At 40.3% G+C, this 20,601-nt stretch overlaps 1 protein-coding gene across 12 annotated transcripts in view; it reads left to right on the plus strand.

The window, feature by feature from the left end:
- The window catches only part of sox13 (SRY-box transcription factor 13), a gene marked incomplete at its 5' end in the record, with an annotated part of 42,422 nt that overhangs the window by 18,890 nt on the left and 2,931 nt on the right, over positions 1-20,601 (plus strand). For 5 of the 12 annotated variants that reach the window (XR_013818561.1, XR_013818562.1, XM_079844405.1 and 2 more), the window contains 11 exons: positions 5,514-5,721; positions 5,856-5,958; positions 6,857-6,943; positions 7,118-7,290; positions 7,415-7,483; positions 9,984-10,095; positions 12,655-12,731; positions 12,828-12,963; positions 14,968-15,089; positions 16,321-16,396; positions 16,978-17,145. Coding sequence is in view for 7 of the 12 variants with exons in the window: in XM_079844405.1 (XP_079700531.1) it covers positions 5,515-5,721; positions 5,856-5,958; positions 6,857-6,943; positions 7,118-7,290; positions 7,415-7,483; positions 9,984-10,095; positions 12,655-12,731; positions 12,828-12,963; positions 14,968-15,089; positions 16,321-16,396; positions 16,978-17,145 (1,330 nt within the window). Of the gene's footprint in view, positions 1-173; positions 440-1,246; positions 1,270-5,513; positions 5,722-5,855; positions 5,959-6,856; positions 6,944-7,117; positions 7,291-7,414; positions 7,484-9,980; positions 10,096-12,654; positions 12,732-12,827; positions 12,964-14,967; positions 15,090-16,320; positions 16,397-16,977; positions 17,146-20,601 lie in introns of those variants that run through there. The other 7 variants (XR_013818563.1, XM_079844408.1, XM_079844409.1 and 4 more) reach the window with 5 other exon arrangements.

Here is a 20,601-nt window from a genome sequence, read left to right on the forward strand (position 1 = left end):
TTTCTTTTTTTTTTGTACGCCAAAAGTAAATGTCATCAACAGTCAAATCAAAACGCAAACAAAATGTTCTTTCTATATCTGTCTGATTTTGTTTTGTGTCATGTTTATTCCTGGATACCCTCTCCAATTTCACTTTTACAATGTTATCAAATCCCTATCTGTGCAAAGTGCTCAGTGGAAAGTTATAACCGAGGCAAACGTCATGCAAATGCTACTGTTTGCCTTCGCTATTGGGCATAATTTCACGACCACAGTTTTGCGCATCCGGCATCGAGAGACGCCAGCTTTTCTGTGAGGTCACTGGGCAGTTTTACTAGAGAGGTGTCCACCGTCTTCCACATCACAACATGAGTTGCTTCTACAGGCTGCCACGCTGGCAAGTGAAACGATTTCCAAGAGACGACCCGAAGGCGATGAAAACTGACCACATGCTCTTGAGGTTGGTAGACCGTCTGCGTAGGTCAAGGCTTTGTATCTTTGTTAAGAGTACAGTTACTGGCAGTTGGGTTTGGAAGCTCCTGTTGCTGGATTTCAACAGCTGATTGGACTTTGCATCGCACGCTGACGGGCTCAAAGCTTGCAAACACTTCTGCTTTTAGCTGAAGACCCAAAAGTGCTCACCTGTCTCGTCTTAGGAGAAACCTACCAAGATCCAGCGTGGTCTGCTGCATTCTCACGTTGTGTCAAGTGCTGGTTTACAACAGGTGTTTGTAAAGTTAGAACGTGTTTAATTGTTACATGCCTAATAGGCAAGTGCAATGATTTAGGGTGTTAAAAAGCCTTGCATTTGAAAAAAAAAAAAGAGCCTTTAGACTTCAAGTTCAAACTGGTGTTGTCACTACAGGTCTTCTGTTCCTTTAATGATCGCTTAGATGTCAGGAGAATAACGTCTTTGCGCGCACAGGCTTGTTTTTGGCACTCCTGACAGTTTTATTTGTGCTTTTTGACAATGTTTAGAAGCTTGACTTGTCACAATGCGGAAATTAACCACTTCAGTACCGTCATAAGGGAAGGGAGAGTTAGAAACAACAAAGAAAGCTCGTATTTGCATCAGAGGAGTGCGGGACAGAATGTGAGGCCGCGACATGTTACAACTCGTAAGGCAACTTAAGCTTTTGTCTCCAGCACCCCTGACCGTGGGAAGTATTTCATTTCAGAGGTGTTTTAGCACAAAAGCAAAAGAACCTGGAGGCTGATTTTATCTTCCACCACAAAAGTCTGTCAGAGCTCTTTGGAAATACGTCTTATGGCTCCACATCCGAACAACAGGTAAGAACAAACTAAGAGGCGAATTCTCTTGTAAGACAGACTGGCAGTTGCCATCAATCATATACTGTTGAGTCTTTCTGGCTTGTCTTGCATGTGCTGACATAAGAGCTTGTCATTTATATTTCTTATCGCAATTACCAAGTTATGACACATTCACGTTTTCCCAAGATTAAAGGGGATTAAGAACAATGCTGTCAGTACTGTCCTTTTGTATTTTTTCAAAACTAATGAAATCTTTATGGAAGACTAAGAATTATATAATGTAAAAATAAGAATTATATTTACATTAAGATAAAGTCACAATTATGTGATATTGCAGTTATAAGTGAATCATTTCCCCCCCTTATTATTTACTATACTCCTCTAAAGTTCAAATTGGCTTCCATAAATATTAAAGGGTTGCATTCAGTTACGTATTGACCTGGGGTAGGGGAAAATCGATTCATAAATGAATCGCGATTCTACCTAATCTGATTCGCATGGATTCTCAAATTTCAAAAATCGATTTTCGAAGAAGTGTTACACTTCTTTTACTCTGCAGAACAAAATGTATTGACATGTTAGAGTGTGATAATCGTGAAAGGGTTTTTAATCAGACCTTTTTTTTTTTTTTTTTAATCAAATCAGGAATCAATATTTTTTTACCCGATTCAATTGAAAAACAAATCGGTTCATGGTCTGATTAAAAATCAGTTCCTGATTCAAGAAACAAGAAAAAAAAAAAAAAAAAAAAAAAAAAAAAAAAAATATATATATATATATATATATATATGTATGTTAATCTTCACGAGTCGGTTTATATAATTATTTATTTAATTATTTACTTATTTATTATAAAATTATTTAATAGAATTTTTTTTTTTTTTTGATACACATATATATTAGTGCTGGGCAAATTATCGCGTTAACGCAGGCGATTACTTTTTTCAGTTTAACGCATTAAAAAGATTTAACGCAATTAACGCAGTGTCCATTTCTATATCCATTTTCCCCCAGCGTTATATGCATTATATGATCACGCTCTTATTCATGTAAATGCTTAAACCATCTAAACGCGACAAGACACAAGAGAACGCGCTGTATGTCAATGTCCTGTCTGTGTGTGTGCGTCTCAATCGGCTCCCTAGTTCAGTAGTCAGGGCACTGATCAGGGTGTCGGCCACATTCATGTACGTTACTCGATATACTTCCTAGGCTCCCCACCTAGGAAGATGGGGAGCTCACACACACACTCACTCGACGCATTGAAAGATTTGCGCCAGTCTCGTGCACACATCGAGTTCTCTTTCACTCTTGAACAAACAATAACAACAACACAGAGAATGTTGCCAAAATGCCAGTTTTGTTCGAATATTCTCATATTAGGAGTCTTAAATGAAGTTGAGAAAATGAGATGCGCGAGACAGTGCGTCAGATCTGGGTCATGTTCGGCAGCGGCCGATCTTAAAGTGACAGCAGCACTGATGATGCCTGTCATTAATGTTCATCAAAGAACAAAGGGAACAGAGAAAAGATGATTAATCTATATTTAATTTATTATTTATGCAGTTAAGAAAGATGTTTGATAACTATTACATTTCTGTATATGTCTAACAGGGAAGGCCACAGGTAAATATAGCATTTATTATAATGGGTTTATGTAAAGATTGTTTTAAGTTCACTTAAATTAAAAGTAGTTTTTTTTAAAGCCTAATAAATGTTGAAATTTGTAGCTTTTAGTTATACTGGAATGTAACGTCATTAATGTTTCACAGAGACATCAGTATCTGGCCTTTTATACTGGCCTTTATTCATAAAAAGATGCCATTACAACACATAATTAAAAAATGTCTTTAAATTGTTTCTGTATTAATTTCAGTTACTCTCCAAATTAATGTAATGTCAAAAACTTGCGATTCATTACCTAATTTTTTTTATCGATTCCCATAAAATCGGATACTTTTTTTTATTTTTTTAAATCGATTCCCTGCACATATATACAGTATATGTAAGACGACCTATATAGGTCCGGGGTGGGATAAGTGCGTTAAATGCGTTAATAATTTTAACATGTTATTTTTTACCGTAACTAATTAATCTCATTAACGTGTTAATATATATATTATATTTTATTATATTAATTTTTTTTATTGGATCAGGAATAGATTCTTTAATCGGTTTGGGAATAAATTCTTTAATCGGATCGGGAATAGATTATTTTATCAAATCGTGAACCGATTTTTAATCAGACTGGGAATCGATTCTTTAATTGAATCGTGAGGTAGGCCTACCAAAAGATTCCCACCCCTAATATTGACATAACAAAAAGATTTAACTAAGCTACATGCAAAATGTTCAGCAAGGATATCATGTCATTTTGCGTAAATTCTCCGCTTTGCTGGTTAAGGATTTACCCATCCAAGTGTTGCTTTTTTACTATGCAACTTTCTTTAACACTTGTGCGTGACGAGCATGGAGAAGCTTAACTTTAGCATTAATCTTCACGAGTCTGTTTAGAGCTTGAGGCTGTGCCATTTTTTGACAGTCAAATCCCTCCAAGCAAATAGCCGGAATATCTCTAGAACTACAAGTGCATTTGGAAGGAGCTGACAAATTCACACTTCCTGCACCTGGTTTGTGGATCAGCGCTTCTCAACTGGGGGGGGGGGGGACTGGGAATAATTTTAGCCTCGTCACAATAGGAACTTTAATAGTGTAGACTTCTTGCAAGGGTTTATTTATAATGCACCAATGGTGGCGGGTTATTTTACAAGGATCTTTCTTGAGTGCACTTGGTTCCCAGGGAAAGGAGGGGGTCTTGTCCTTGGTATCTAAATCTGATTTGGGATGACCGTATCAAGTTTGCGGTCCACAACTGAGAGCGATTCGCAGCAAGAGATCGACCTGTACTGAGTGTGCCGACTGCTTTTAGTTTGTGGTACCTCCTCACAACCAAATCCCATTCCTGTACTTTTGTTTGCTTAGGGGTCAGGCAAATACACGAACAGCAAACTACGCCCTTTTACCTAAACCTACCAAGGCTCGGCCAATTTCCTCCATGGTACATTGACAAATCACTACTTCAAACGAACAGATTGGTCCATTGAATTATTTCACAGTTCAACCAAGTTGCTCAGCTTAGCAGAAAACGCTTGAGCTAAGCATTCAACCTTTCTCTTGTGCCTTAATGTAAACGTACAAGCTGCTTTTGTGATTGTGTTGAGTGGATGAAAAAATACAGGAGGAACTGGAATCGGCCCAGTGACTGTTCCACTTATTTTTTTTCTCTGCCACGGACCATCGGCACATTCCGTTTGTATTGTTACCCTGCTGTGTTTCCTGCAGCCTATTGCTTTTGTCCATGTCATACCCATTGTTTAAACTTCCTTTGTTCTTTCTCTGTAACAATGGACATTTTATATATATATATATATACACCGAGAGCTAGAGAGTGAAAAAGGAGAGATGCATTTTCCCTTGTGTTTGTTTTCTTTGGGTTGTCTTGTGTTTCTTTTGTCGTGCAGAGCGAAGGAGGAGGTGGCGGAGAGGTGTTTATAGACCTCAGCTAATTTTGAAATTGCCTTCTCTTTCTTTCCTTCACTCTCTCCTCCTCTTGTCCTTCATTGCAGAAGGGTTTGGTGTGCTACTTGAGACGGCCTGATACTTGATGGGCACACTAGAGTCTGGCATCTGTTTTCTGACAGTATGTTGACAGATTTGAACAACTCACACAACACAAACGCGCACAAATATCCTTTCTCGACACAGAGTGGCTCCTGAGTCCTGGAGGAGACCACGAAGAAGTGGCTTCGGTGAAAGAGTTTGAATGGGGCGGCCTGTGTCTGGGCTCCACAAAAACCCTTCTGTTCCTTATGCAAAGCAGTCAGCTGTTTTTCTTTTTTTTTCCCCCATGGGCTCTCTGTTCTTCCCAGACAGTAGCTGTACAAAACCGGAATACCCTTGTTAGCAATGCAGTCTTGACAGTTTCCCAATTCTTGCTGGAATGCGAATTCAACATGCAATTGTGTATGCACTGCACCTTACTTCTGTAACGTGACGTATTGGCATGTGAAACCGAATATTAGGTGGGAAAACATGACTAGATTTAACCCATCGGGAGTTGATCGGATACTCAAGTGACTCTATATGACAAGTGGTTGGATGGGAGGGGTTGATGACAAAGTCGTTACAGAGGCGGAGCAAGGCAAACTTTTTCATTCTTTTGAATAACATGCTCTGATCAATTCCTTTTTATGCTTCTGCAGAATGTGTGAGCCCAGTCCACCTGCTCTGCATCCCCATGCCAAGAGCAATGTGACCATGGTGGGTGTTGGTATCAAGCTTGAAGACGACGAATTGGGAGGCAGAGTTGTCAACCGGGAATCCTCTCCGGTCTGTGATTGGTCAGTTCGGCTGCCCTCGGACAGAGACGACTCTGAGAAGTCAGCGCCACCTAACGCACAATCTTCCTTGGTATGAACTGGAGTTTTATGATCTATTCAAAGTCATTTGATATCAAGACTACAGCTTTGACCATTTCCTCATGTGTGTTTTTTATGAAAAGAGATGAGGTTTCTGTAGTGAGGATTTGTTTAAATTCTCTTCAGGAGAGTTCTCCAGGTAAAGAAGCTCTACGGTCACACACACCTGCCAGTCAAGATGGAGGCAGATCCCACGACAAGATGGACAGCAAACCTAACGTCAGTGAGGGTAAGGGCACCAGTTCCTTATGGCTAATTAGCCTATTCGCACTTGGTCCATGGCTTTCGTTGTGTTCCAATGTTCGAAAGAAGTTTTGAGCTTTAATTTTAATTAAGTGGTGTGTCCATCTGTGGCCGTGTTTACGCCTGGTATTAAGTTGCGTTTTGGTCGATCGGATCACAAGTAGACCAGGCAGGCATATGCGTCTCTTTTGTCCCCTTTCAACCACTTCTGTCCTGATTTCTTAGAGGGGAGGGTTTTTTTTCCAGATCTTTCGATCTAATGTCCAAAATAAGCTTGCGCAATTTACATATGAACGTAGGTCTTTTGTGGCTGTTCGAACGCACATAGTTTTCGACTACCTCTGGAAGTGGTCGAAAGTGGACAAGCTCAAAAAGTTTTAGACCCCTTTTACACCTGTATTTAGCATCGTCCACTTGTGATCCGATCGACCAAACCAGGCGTAAACGTGTCAGCAATTAGGAGCCAATTGCTATTAATGCAGTCTATATTGAGAAGATCCAGATTCCTCTTTTGTTTCAAGCTCTATGAAGCTTTTCAGTGATTTCATTTGTATGATACATTTCGCAGCCCCTGTGAAATGCTTAATGGTTATTAAAGAGTCCTCAAGTGTTTTCTCATGCTTTTGTTTTCACCCGTTCCCTAGAATTGTTTAATTTTCTATTTTTCTTTTGTTATAACTGTGATTTTAAGCTCTTTTTTTCTCTCGTCTTCTAGATGAAAAAGTGTTTTCTTTTCTATTGTGTCACTCTTTGCTTCAATAATTATACTTCATTTTTAATAAATTATACATATATTTTCCAGACATCTTTTGGTTTCATTTTAAATAATTAAAAGTTATTTTATTTAATAGTTTTTTTTTATATATATATATATTTTTTTTTAGTGATGCCCACAATTGAAAAGCTTCTGAATGCGGACTGGAAAGAAAAGTTCCTTGGGAAGAGTTTTCAGGGTGGCGTCAACCTAAAAGGTGAATTTATCTGTTTGTACTGCACAGGTAGTTCATACTCTTTGTCATGCAAATCATTTCGTGGAGCAACCATATAGTATTGTCTGTGTGTTTCCATTGTGATTGGTTCATCTCACATTTGTTTTTCACTGACACCTTCTGCCTGACCACCAGCATGTGCGTATGTGTTTACAGGAACCCCAGAGAGTCTGGCAGAGAAGGAGCTTCAGTTGTTGTTGATGATAAACCAGCTCTCTGGTCTGCGAGAGCAGCTGCTAGGAGCTCATTCTGAGCAGAGGAATATGGCCGCTCTACTGCTGGAGAAACAGCAGCAACAGATGGAACTGGCAAGACAGCAGCAAGAACAGGTGTGGCGACTCTTTTAGTTGAACAAGTGACAAGGAAAAAGATGGAGCATTTGACGAGGAGCTGCAAAAAGGCAATATACTGTATGATTTAATTTGGTTTCTGAATGCTGAATCTCTGTTTTAGATTGCCAAACAGCAGCAGCAGCTGATACAGCAACAACATAAAATCAATTTACTGCAGCAGCAAATTCAGGTGAGGTTGATGATTCAAAATCTTGCAGTTTACTTCACTGTATCAACTACTAGAGACTGGGGAGCATCTTATGATCTTAAAGAAATACTTCACCTAAAATGTAAAAGCACTTTCGACAATCTATCTTATATCTCCTTTCGTGTTTTAAAGCCACAAAATTCATTTTTCGCCGCTAGATGTCGCTTATTCAAAACAAAGGCGTAGTTTGATGATTTTTATTCTGCTGCAGACGAACGCTTCTGCTTCTTCCGCTCATGTGTATGTGGGGTAACGCAGCGCTGTTTATCATATTAGATACATTTGAGTGTGTTGAAAGTTATGTTATAATGCTACTCTGTGCGTTCGCTTGGCGGCTACTATGAGACACTTGTTCACACTGCAGTGAGCTAGATCGATATTAGCCACGGTAAAACATGGTACTTGTGGTAAATCAAGGGAACCAGATTTAAAATAAGACTAACTGTGTTGAGCTGTATAACAATTATTAGTTTTCTGTCAATGAATGTATCCAAACATTTGCTGACAAAATAAAATTGAGGAAATCGAGGGTAACGCGGGTATGTCATTGATAGGCGATTCTCAGACATGGTCCCTGTCCTGGTTAAAATTGCTTATTTATTTGGATTTAAACATCCTTGGATACATTTGGGATAATGTACATAAATCAAAAAAATATATAACATTGTTCCAGTGGTTTTTGGATATTTTAATCCAAAAATCTTGCATATTGTGACTTTAAAAACCGAAGTTGCGATTAGTCTTTTCTTTTCCATCGTTACGTATATATTCTAATGAAACCGCATCTGGAATGAGAGAAAATTTAGGAGGGGACTGGATTTCATCCTCAGGAATTGATTCTGGCATTGCTAACTAAATGAAGGCAGATCTGAAGGCCAGTCAGTTGTGGAGGATATTCAGTCCCACCCTCCGCCGAGACCCTCCGCCAAGACCCTCCGCCTTCATACTTCATGAAGAGAACAGACGTCATTTTGAGGGGGAGGGAATGTTAACGTTTTTGATTAACCCCATACTCCACCACCCCCATTTCGGCAAGCGGGGCATAAATGACATGCGCAAAACAAAAAGGTTGCTGCTCATAAGTCATTCTGAATAGACACATAACCAACATATATTTAGAAATCCAACACGTGAGTTTACAGTTCAAGACTCAGAATTACTCCGACAAACATAAAAATATTAAGAATATAATTTTTAAATGTATAAAAACATGATGTGTTTTTGTTATAGAAACACAGTGAAGCTTAAAGGATTAGTTCACTTTCAAATAAACTTTTGCTGATAATTTAGATGTCCATGTCTTTCTTTCTGCAGTCGAAAAGAAATTTAAGGTTTTGGATGAAAACATTCCAGGATTTTTCTCCATGTAATGGACTTCAATGGGCCCCAAAGGGTTCAAGGCCCAAATGACAGTTTCAGTGCAGCTTCAAAGGGCTTTAAACGATATAAAACGATGAATAAGGGTCTTATCTAGCGAAACGATCAGTTTCTGCGAGAAACCGAGCAGTATTTATGCTATTATTTTACCTCTTATTAGACGAACGTGATCATCTCTGAGCTCCGCCATAACTTCCGCTAAGTGAGGTCAAAATACGAGCGTGGTCATAGATGTATACGTAGATCGATATATCTATGACCACGCTCGTATTTTGACCTCACTTAGCGGAAGTTATGGTGGAGCTCAGAGATGATCACGTTTTCATCCAAAACCTTAATTTCTTTTCGACTGAAGAAAGAAAGACATGGACATCTTGGATGACATGGAGGTGAGTAAATTATCAGCAAAAGTTAATTTAAAAGTAAACTAATCCTTTAAGCCACAAGTGTGGTCATGCTTCATTTCAAATCTGAGGATATCTCTAAAACTATGCATTCTGTGAATAATTTCATAAGATCATGTTTTTAGAGAAGGCTGATAAGATGCTATTGAAATATTATATTGCCCTTCAAACACCCATTTGCAGTTTATTGTCTAATGTCTGGCGAGGTGAACTGCTCAATTTATACTCTATTGTTCTCAATCTACAAACTTTTCACAACTCAGCCGGTATGAGACTTAATCTTCATTATTATTTTCTCGTTATTCTTTTGTTTGTATTCAGCCATTATAACCTTTACTATGGAACAAACATTACAGATTGATTATTTTGCACTCCTGACATGAATTAATAAATTAATGTCACTGCAACCTAGTTTTATCATAAACAGTGGTCAAATATCCAGTCTTTAATCTTTCTAATGATACTAAGTTTGTCAAGATCAAGTGTTAACGTGCAGTGAATATTGAACAACAATAATCTGGTTCAATATAATGATGTGCACAGTTAAATCATTTATAATAAACACCGTAACATTCTGTAAAACAATAGAATTGTCAACGTTAATCTTAAGGTGACTTTAAGGAATAAATCAATTGATATGAGTTGATATGACAGTGAGTAAATAAAACTTAAGGCGTTCTCTGTGACCTTTGACCCAGCAGGTAAACATGCCGTATGTTATGATCCCTGCCTTTCACCACAACGCCCAGCCAATGCAAGTCACCTCTGAGGGGCAGATGGGGTTACCTCTCCAGCCCATTCCCTGCAAACCAGGTAAGGCCTCACCAAACCCTGAAGAAAACTCCCTCAACTCCCCTCCCATCTCTGTTTGCACATCCTGATATAGGCATAGAAGCATGGGCGTCGGAACCATTATGTGGGTCAGACAAGACCCACCCACTTTTTAAAACCAATTATATTGGACTAGGGCTGGGCGATAAAACGATAACTAAATGTATCGCGATAGACACGTAATCGATATCAAAAATGCGTTCGATAAAACGCTCTATTTTTTTTTGTACGTCAGAAGAGTAGTGTAAAACCCAGTATTACTTGTGACATTAGAACAGAATATAAATGTATGGGAGAACATGTATACAACTAAATTAACAATCTCTCAAACATTTTCGGTGTGATGAGACGTCATGCTCGACCAGATTCGCCTCGAACTCGTGCATCTTCGGTTGTGGAGCCGCGCGGAAAGTTCATCGCCAAGCAAAATGGGGGATGCGTCTCAATCACCTCCCTAGTTCAGTAGTCAGGGCACTGATCAGGGAGTCAGCCCATTGACATTATGTCCTTATCAGTGCCCTGACTACTGAACTTGGGAGCTGATTGAGACGCACGCCGGGTCTCACGCTCTCAATGCGCACGACCGCGTTGACGTCATTTTTGTTGCGCGCACTCTCGTGCTCGTGCGGACACCGAGTATAAACATGTTTACATTTGAATTATTTGAGTGTTTTCAATGGTTGTGTTGACATTTCTGCCTTTATAACTGAGGGGATTACAATCAGAGGAAGGTTAAGTTTAAAATAAAAATATTTAAACGTAATATATTTTTCTCCTGGTCCTTATTTTAAATAGGTCATAAAAAATATCAATAATTATCGATATCAACTGATATGAACCACTTACAGTACATCATGATACAGTTTTCAGCCATATCGCCCAGCCCTATATTGGACCCACTCACTTTTACCGTCTCAATTCAGTGCATGACTGTTCTTATAACCTAGGGGTCTCCAAACTCGGTCCTGGAGGGCCGCTGTCCTGCAGAGTTTAGCTCCAACCCCAATTAAACACACCTGACCCAGCTAAGGTCTTGATAGGGCCTTGTTAGACACTGATTAGCTGGTTCAGGTGTGTTTATTTGGGGTTGGAGCTAAACTCTGCAGGACAGCGGCCCTCCAGGACCGAGTTTGGAGACCCCTGACCTAGCCGATTAAAAACTTAATTATTAAATACACAATAGATGCTTAATTTCCACTTTTCAAATATTTTGTGAATTTTTACTGAAAATAAATGCATTTCCGATCTGATATGTGATGGGAAAATGGAGTAGAGTGAGTTCGACAAAAGGCTTATTCGAACCTCAGGTTGATTCGTGTCAACTTTTACACTATTGCTGCTGTAAATCATTTTGTGTCTTCCATAATTTTGTCTGGCCCAACCAGACAAGGTTTTAATAAACAAGGCGGGGCTATTTGCACTTAATGTAAATGGCCTCTACTCCAGTAAAATTTTTCTGGGGGAGGACCCACCCACATTTTTTTTGCTTCCAATGCCCATGCATAGATGACCTACCTATTCGCATATTGAGCAACTGTTATCTTTTACAATAAGAGTCTGTTGGGGCACAGGATTCAGCCATCTGTTATCTTCAGGTGGATCAAATAGCATCTGTCAAAAATCTCTAAATAATTGACTTCAAATATTTATCCTTTGTTGGTTATTTGAAAAACTTGTTTGCTCTTGTGCCTTATCAGCGATGTTTTGTAGTTTCAGTTAATATGTAGCGTAGTGCAAAGCTGAATTGAAAGAGTTTTTATGCTATTATGCTATGAAACGCATCAACTGCAAAAGAACATTTTCTTTCATCCATCGTCCGAAGGTCTGTTCTGTAATATAAGTAGTTATTGCATGAATTGATGGTTTTGCTTATGTCTTTGGTACACTTCGATAGAACTTGCCTGAGTGATTTCATTACACATACATTGAAGTACGGCTCAGGGCTGTCCATTGAATTTGAGTGCATATTGATCACGTAAAATGCAGTGCGGGTTCTTTGCATTGACGTCTGTAATCTATGTCTCTGTGCCGTCGCTCATTTCAAAGACTCTTGTGATCGCACAACTTTGATTCCTGTATGCATGTACTCTTTTCGTTTAGAAGACGAAGGGTAGAAGGAAAGAACAGGGAACAATAGAACAAGTGTATGAGCTAGTCGGCTAACAGCATGCTTGACACATTCGAGCTGGCATTGTAAAGAAACCTGGAATAGAGGGCCAAGGACTCAAGCAATTCTGAGCTCAAAGAGTTTATCCAGCTGGTAAATTAGAAACGTTCTTAGGCGATTAAAAATTGCAGTTTGAAATGCTATGTGTCCTAGAAGTATATTAAGGATAAAGACCATTTGGAGTGATAGTTACTGGGAAAGATTTCGATTTGCTTTGAACCTGTGAAATAAATACATTGACCTGAAACCTGATAGTTGGCCAAGTCCCATTGGGCTCGGATTTGGTAGCAGATCTCTCGAATGCTCACTGAACATTTATGTTTGTAATTCATTGCCTTTCAATCTTTTAAATGTACTTGTTTGTTTGTTTTTAGTGGAATATCCAATGCAGTTGCTGCCCAATCCACACTCCACCCCGGTCAAAAGGTCCAGTGGTACAGTCTTTCGCCAGGTACACCATCTAGCACTGATCTGCAGGTCATCTCTGTCACTTTATTGTATTTATTAGTGATTTATTAATGAATCTCATAATGACTTTGTGCTAAAGGACTCCAGTCAACCTCTCAACCTCACGGCTAAGCCCAAGACCCCAAGTCCCCAGGCACTGGAACTGGCCCACTTGCAGTCAGGGTACCGACCCAGAGATCTGCCCCACAGCCCTCCTCGATCTGCCCTCAGCCTAAGTATGTGACACTACACCACACCAACACATCCAGTCTCCAACATAACAGTGTGCTTAAGCAGTGCTATGTACTTCAAGCTGATTGAAAGATTTTGTTATAATTGATCTTGCAACTACCTATCAACCTGCAGCACTGTTTAGTAGATTTAGACTGTGAAATTCTTTATAACAGTTTCACAACAAGTTCCACAACATGTTGCATAGTTTTTATGTGTGTCCAAAAATATCTCTACCTATTTATGGCCCTGTTTACACCTGGGGCCAGATTTACTAAACAGGGCAAATTAGCACAATTCCAAAAAAGCGCAGATGGGAGTGGAAAGTTATGCGCGTGATCTACTGAAGAGACGCAATACAGACGCAGCCGGATCATTTCCATAATGACCAACGCAATCTACCAGTTAGTGTCTGGTTTAAGACGGGCTTTTTTGGGTGGTAAATAATGCCACAAACACCAGTAAATTGACGAGTGCAGACCTTAGTAAATCACCTTGCATGATTCATTTAAATACTCTCCTCATAAATTTGGCATCTGAAACGGAAACTCCTACAAATGCATATGCAATAAGGTCAGCTGCAAAAACATCTCTGTCCACGCCTTTTCAGTGCAAATTTTTAATTGCGCGTCTTTATTAAATCTTGACGGTAGTTTTTTAATGCCAAAAGAGGGTTTGCGCTGGCGCACGCTGTTAGTAAATCTGGCCCCTGGTATTAAGATGCGTTTTGGCCGATCGGTTTCAGATCACAAGTTGATATACACTAGCCTGGATGCCAGCCGAACTTAGCCCCGCCCACAACATTTGAGGTCGGGCAGTTCGGTCTGGAATTGATCCGTTGTGGAGTAACTATGCCCGAACAGGAGCTGTTCGGACCAATGAAATTGTCAGGGCGGGCTTTATACGGTGATGGACAGATGATAAACAGTAATGTAGCATCCACGTCACCACGTCACTGAAAAAAAAATGGTATTTTGGGGGTAAAATGTTTTTTTGGCTAAATATCACAAAATTGGGGTCGCTTCAACCCGCAGACATGGAAAAACAGCTAACATTGGCAACACTGTGAGTTCTGTTGACATTTGACAACTAACATTATGCGTCACTCCGTTGCTCTGATTGGTTGTAGGTCTGTCCAATTGAGGTCTTTACTGATTCGGTTGAAACACGCCCCATAATCACAGCCCAACAGAGCAGACTCATATTCCGACTAGAATTGAGTATGACAACGTCAGGCTAGATATACTCTTAATACAGGTGTAAATGGGGTCTAAAACTTTTGGACCTTGTCCGCTTTCAATCACCGTTCTTGATTTCTAATACGCACTCACAATTTGGTGTGGTCTTGTGGCTATCAAAGCAGAAACGAAAGCTGCTGCTCTGTGTGTTTTTCCATCATCTTTGTCCATTAAATCGAAAGATTTAACAACCCATACATTTACCTTCCCCTCAAAGAAATCAGGACAGAAGTGGTTGAAAGTGGGACAAAAGAGACGGATTAAAACACCCGGTGTAAACGGGTATTTGTCTACCTCGTCTACTTGTGATCCGATTGACTAAAACGCATCTTTAATACCAGATGTAAACATGGGCCTATGAGTCAGATACGCCCACTATGGTCTTGCTGCTGTACTCTTATGGCATTGTTTGAGAGGGCAGTCCTTGAGGTTCACATTCAGTAAGAATGACTCTCTGCACCCTGTTAGAAAGGCCCCATCTTAAGGTTCCCACTGCCAACATGCCTCTAACCCAAGTATTAACGGCAGTTGTCAGCAGTTCAGAAAACCTGTTCCCCCTTCAAACTAGCCCCTGAGAATGTGTCAGCACCTCAGACGTGACTGTTTGACTTAAGCCTTTGGATTCAAGACTGGGGTCTTGTCCTGGATTGGATCATACAGTTGAAACCGAGCCAAGTGCTTTATTTGTGCATCACAAGACGGAGAGGGATAAATGTATCTCTCTTGACCTTGTCTAAAGTTTCCTTTCTCTCTTGCCCTTTCCCTCTTCAGGCTTCTTGGGAGAGGGCGATGTTGTGACACAAGCCATTCATGATGCCCAGCAGCTGTTGCGTGGAGGACAAGGCCCGACGGGCAGAGAGAGGGACCGTGAGAGGGACAACAACACAAGGCTGGTGAGTCAACGTCTTAGCACACACACACACACAAACACGCTCTCACATACTCCACACCCCAGTTCTCCAAGGTTCCCCGGCGGCACCTGGGGCCCGCTGTTTGTCACCATTGGTCATGCCTCAAGGCTGAAGCATCGGGGCAAGTATCCATTAATGGCCCACACTTGAAACGGCCTTCTTTCAGAACACCCACTGTGTTACAGGAGAAGCGGGGCGCTCAGGGTCAGAGATGGATATTGGTTTACAGAGGTTCATGATATCGGTTAAACAAGGGGTACATTCCCCTTTCAGACAAGAACAGCTGCTATTGGAGTCCTACCACAACTTGTATGATCGCTTGTTTGTGTTCGTGGCAATTGTGGAATAGTCTCAAGTCTTCGCAGGCACCTGTTTCGACAACCACTTTGTTGCTCCTTTTGAGTTCAGTTTAACCGCAGGGAGATCTGACAGTGATTCCGCCTTTGTTATCAGCTGGGTTTTGAAGCATTCCACTTAAACCTGTTTTTACAGCTTGACACTTGTAAAACTTTCTTGTCTACTATTAAATATACAGGTAGACAAAGTCAAGCCATTTGAATGGGAGAAGAATAAAGCTTCAAAATTGTATTTGACAACCACAAATATCCCTCGGGGCCTTTGCGCTTCTTGGCATAGGTGTGGCGAAGATGCTTTTGTTAATGTTGACCAAAGATGTTTTAATAATGTTGACCAGCTTCTGTAACAACAGTGCTAAAATAATAAACCAATTGCTGTGCCAGCTGGATGCAAGGATCCTAAACATGGTCATATGTCGTACAGTGAGAGAGGTTAAAAGAAGGCCGTTGTCACAGTCTTGCAACCATTTTCAATAAAAATGCAACATTAAATGGTGTATTGATCAACACATGCTGTTAAAACGACTTACCTCAAGCCCCATTTGCAAGATTGGCATGCCAAGTTGGCATCTCTTCCCAAGCCATGACCGCATCCATATTCTCCTCTTTTGCTTCCTCCTCCTTTTGTTTTTCAGTGCACATTAAAAACCACAATTGCCAAAGTGCGGTTCATCTTGCTCGATTTGTTTACTACTAGCGCATGCTGATGACGTTTTTGACTGTCAATTCAATAGGTGAATTGTACAGTCTACATGCATGTCATACCTAAGTTTATTAGACATGTCATACAGTGTGATTTGTAATGATCTGTAGCAGGAATTTTATTCTCTGTCTTTTCATCTTGATTGATTTATAAGGAGGCGTCTCGTGACCGGATGGATGACGGACAGTCCCTGAGGACGAATGAGGACCACCTCAGCAGTGACTCTGAGGGTACGTATGTTGTGCTTTAGCTGTTGGTCAGTTTGCATGGGACAGTGTCTTTTTAAATGAATTTCCTTTCCTTATACAGACACACACATTTAAATGGCTATTGTGCTGTATCTTGCACTGTTTCTTAAAGGGATACAGTGTCAACTTAAAAATAGATCCATGCATTGCGTTCCATTCTGCTGCAAACCTTTTTGGTCTTTTGTAAACCCCTTCTAAGAAACATGTCCGTTTCAGGATCACCTCTTCCCGATCTAATTATACAGGGCTACCAAGACAGGTTAGCTGACTAGTCATTCAGGAAACCCTCAGAATAGTTGACTTTGAGATGTACTTTTGCATGCCACTAGTACGTGTGCAACATTTTTAATCAAGAAATTTCTGTGCAGTTTGCTGATCAAATAAACAATTGCATATGAATTTATGACCATTTCTAATACAATAAAAACCTCTTTGGCATGCAGCAAACACAGAGGCCACCTGCCTGTGTAATTGCATTTGGCTGCAGGGCGTGTTGTCAAACAAAAGGAAGTTTTGTGAGTCTAGACTGATTGTTTTGTTTTTAATCTTGTTGTTCCCAACAGGACAGATGGCAATCTCTGGTGTGGGAAGCTATGGTGAATCCCGGACTCCCTCCTCTGGCCACATCAAACGTCCCATGAACGCCTTCATGGTGTGGGCTAAAGACGAAAGGCGACGTATCCTGCAGGCGTTCCCTGACATGCACAACTCCAGTATCAGCAAAATACTCGGTAAACATTCGTTTTGACAAGACATTTTGAATTTTGTTTTAGCGATAGTCTAGTGATTTGTTACTAGACTTCACTGGTAGGAATATTATAAGATTAGTCTTATATTTGAAGATTCTTCATGTTGCATACACATAAATGACAGATTGTAGATTTGCAGATTGTTATTTTACATGTTGTTTCGCTCTGCCCAAAGGGCCAATCATCAATTCATGTTATATTCATGTCATTATTTGTTAAAGTGGGCGGAGTTTCTGCCAATCTCATGTTAATCTTGAGTACCTATAGAGTAGAATTGCATCCTTAACATGTCCAAAGAGTCTTTAGTTTGATCATATTTATAAAAGACAGATGCGCTGTACCGATTCTTTCTGAAAATAGCCCGTGAAGACGTGCAGTGGGCGGAGCTAAAGAATCTCAAGCGCACACACACACTCCCCGGATGACTTTAGATTCACTATACGTTTGTGTTGTTGACCGTAACCCGAACGAAACTCGTTGTTGACGCTCTTGATCTGGTTGATGTGCGTACGTGCTCATCCGGTAGAAGTGCACATACAAGGAACCCCGCCCTTTATTACTTCATAAAGGGCCATACTCGAAAAAAACAAGTATGAAGTGTATTTTGTCATACGTGCACTCGTTTTTTGACATTTTGGCCATGTTTAGCATGAGAATCCAACTCTTTAACGGTGTAACTAAGTCAGAATGCATGAAATGCGCATCCACCCCCCCCCCCCCCTAATAATAATATAAGCACGCCGAGCTGTCCATCAAAGTGTTTTTTTCCCTTCTTGTCAAAGAAAAATGTTGCCGTTAAATATTTTTCACCGTAGTTTCCATCAACGTCTCCTAATCATTCCTCTTTGTGGATCCTGAAGCACCTGTTCTGACAACATTGTCTTCATTGTTCTATTATTATTTCATCTCTATCTCTTTTAACCCCTTTATCTTTCTCTGGAGATCAGTTGTTTATTGTTGAGTTGGGCTGGGGGGTTATGGGAACGGTGGGTTCTTTACGCTCACAGCTAATCCTACTGTCAGCAGTATATGTGTTGCTCTGTAAAACACATCAATATTTTCGAACTTGTAACTTGCTGTTGCCCACTGGAATGGAGAAGAGGGCATAAGGTCTTAGGGGGATGAAAAAGGGGTCACACCGGGGCACATACAGCCACCTGGCTCCTGGGGTGGCAGGAAAACAACACCCAGAACTTCAGCCCCCTCATCCCTTGCTGCACCTCTGCCTTCCTCAGTTCTTTCCTTTCACAAAACACTTGCATTCCATTCCATTGTGGCTCTATTGACACCCTCCTGATTAAAGCTTTTTTTCCTCCTCCCGATCATGGCCTGCAGCTTTTTCTGGTCCGCACCTAAGTTTCTGTCAGCTTCCTACCTTTTTAGCCTGCAGCACACTTTAAGTGACTGCAGCGTTGCACGCATACAGTCAATAAACCGAATTCTTGCGAAGTCAAACATTTCCATCGTGTAGCAAATTAGGTCAGTGAATTCTTTAGGTCGCTGATTGTTTTTTTCCCCCTCTTTGCACTCCTTTGTACTTTCACTCTGAATTATCTCTCTCTTCCTTGTCGTCGTGGAATTTAAACTTTCCCACTCTCAAAAATACCACTGAAAAACCTGCTCCTAACAACACCCCATGTAGCCAAAAGTATGTGGACACTTCCTTCTAATAAACTGGTTTGACTATTTTAGCTTCAATCATTACTAACGTGCATAAATCTCCAATCTACTTTTTAGTGGAATAGTGTCCAATAATGTATAATAAGTAGACGAGCGCTACAATACACGAGAACACTGCCAATAGCGTCAATTGCCACCAACACACACACCAGTTATCGCAATCAAAAGGATATTTTGTGATTTATCCCGGACGAGCCCCCATTAAATGGTACGATTTCAAGCATTGATGTAGGGTTGGAAGAGGTACCATTGAGGATGTGATAGGGATGCACTGGTATAAACATTTTGGCTGATACCAATAACCGATAATTATTTATATTTGAAAGCCGATAACCGATATAATGGCCAATTAAATCTAATTTTTTTTAGAATTTTTGAGAGCCTGATTTACAAAAAAACAAAAGGCTCACCATTAAAAGCCACATCCCAAGCACACAATTATAATATTCTCAGAAATTCTCACGGATTCCAATCATATTTCAGGCAACATCATGGCAAAGAGTGTGCATCTGAAGCGTCTCAGCTGAAGGAAACAATCCATTATTTATCAGATTTAATGTATTGGCCATATTTTCTTATTGGGCTGATAACATTAAAAGTTAACATGTATATCGGCTGATACCGATATGGTGGCCGATATATTGTGTTATCGCTAGAATGTGATAAATACTTGGTGTGATGAGGATGGCAAAAGTTAAGACAAACACTGGCAAAAGACAAACACAAGATGATGGACAGCTGCTTAGACCAATAGCAATCCAGAGGGGCTGAGCCTAAGAAACAGGAGCGAGGGAGATAGAAGAGAATACACAGGCACACCCAGGCTGTAACCATCAAACAAGTATCCCAGCAGTCATGTTTCTGTTTGGGAGGACAAGCTCCCATGTTTTTGACATTTTTAAAGGGTTAGTTCACCTGAAAATGAAAATTTGTCATTAATTCCTCATCCTCATGTCGTTCCAAAACCGTAAGACCTCGTTCATCTTCGGAACACAAATGAAGATATTTTTTATGAAATCTGAGAGCTCTCTGTCCCCACATAGAAAGCAACACAATGACCACTTTCAAGGGCCAGCAAGGTTGTAAAGACGTCGTTAAAATAGTCCATGTGACTCCAGTGGTTCAACCTTAATGTTATGAAGCGACGAGAATACTTTTTGTGCAAAAAACAAACAAAAATAACGACTTTATTCAACAATCTCTTCTCTTCCATGTCAGACTCCTACACGATTCACGTAAGCACCGTGTGGTGCTCAGCCAATAGTGAGCCGGCGTTCTGCCATAGAACCCGGAAGCGCTACACTGTGTGAATAACCCAAGCCTGTAGAACTCCTCTCAGAAACTGAAGCCTCTGCGCCTCGATCGCCCCCAGGTTGTTGGTCCCAGTATAGGTCATAACCCCCGCCCCTCCGTGTATTCTAATGGACAAACTTAAACATATTACACTTCAAATTATTTTTACCCAAAGTTGGTTTCTGTCATTGTAGGTAGTTTTTATCACGATCACGATTCATTTCAAGTGTTCGTTTTTTTTAAATAAGTTTAGTTTTTGTTATTTGATTCTATAAAAACGGGGGGTGTGACGTCATGATTGACAGCTGAGATTGACGGCTTCTCTGAGTGAAGTTGTCACTGTAGCACTAACAGACTTTTTTTCAGGATTTTCGGGAGAAGATTGGGGCTTTAGCTTTAATTTCTACATTTATATATCTGTTTATTTCACACAACATAATGAATTGTTCTTCATCTGCGAGAGTG

Source organism: Gobio gobio (assembly GCF_949357685.1).
Source record: "Gobio gobio genome assembly, chromosome: 19".
Taxonomy (NCBI): domain Eukaryota; kingdom Metazoa; phylum Chordata; class Actinopteri; order Cypriniformes; family Gobionidae; genus Gobio; species Gobio gobio.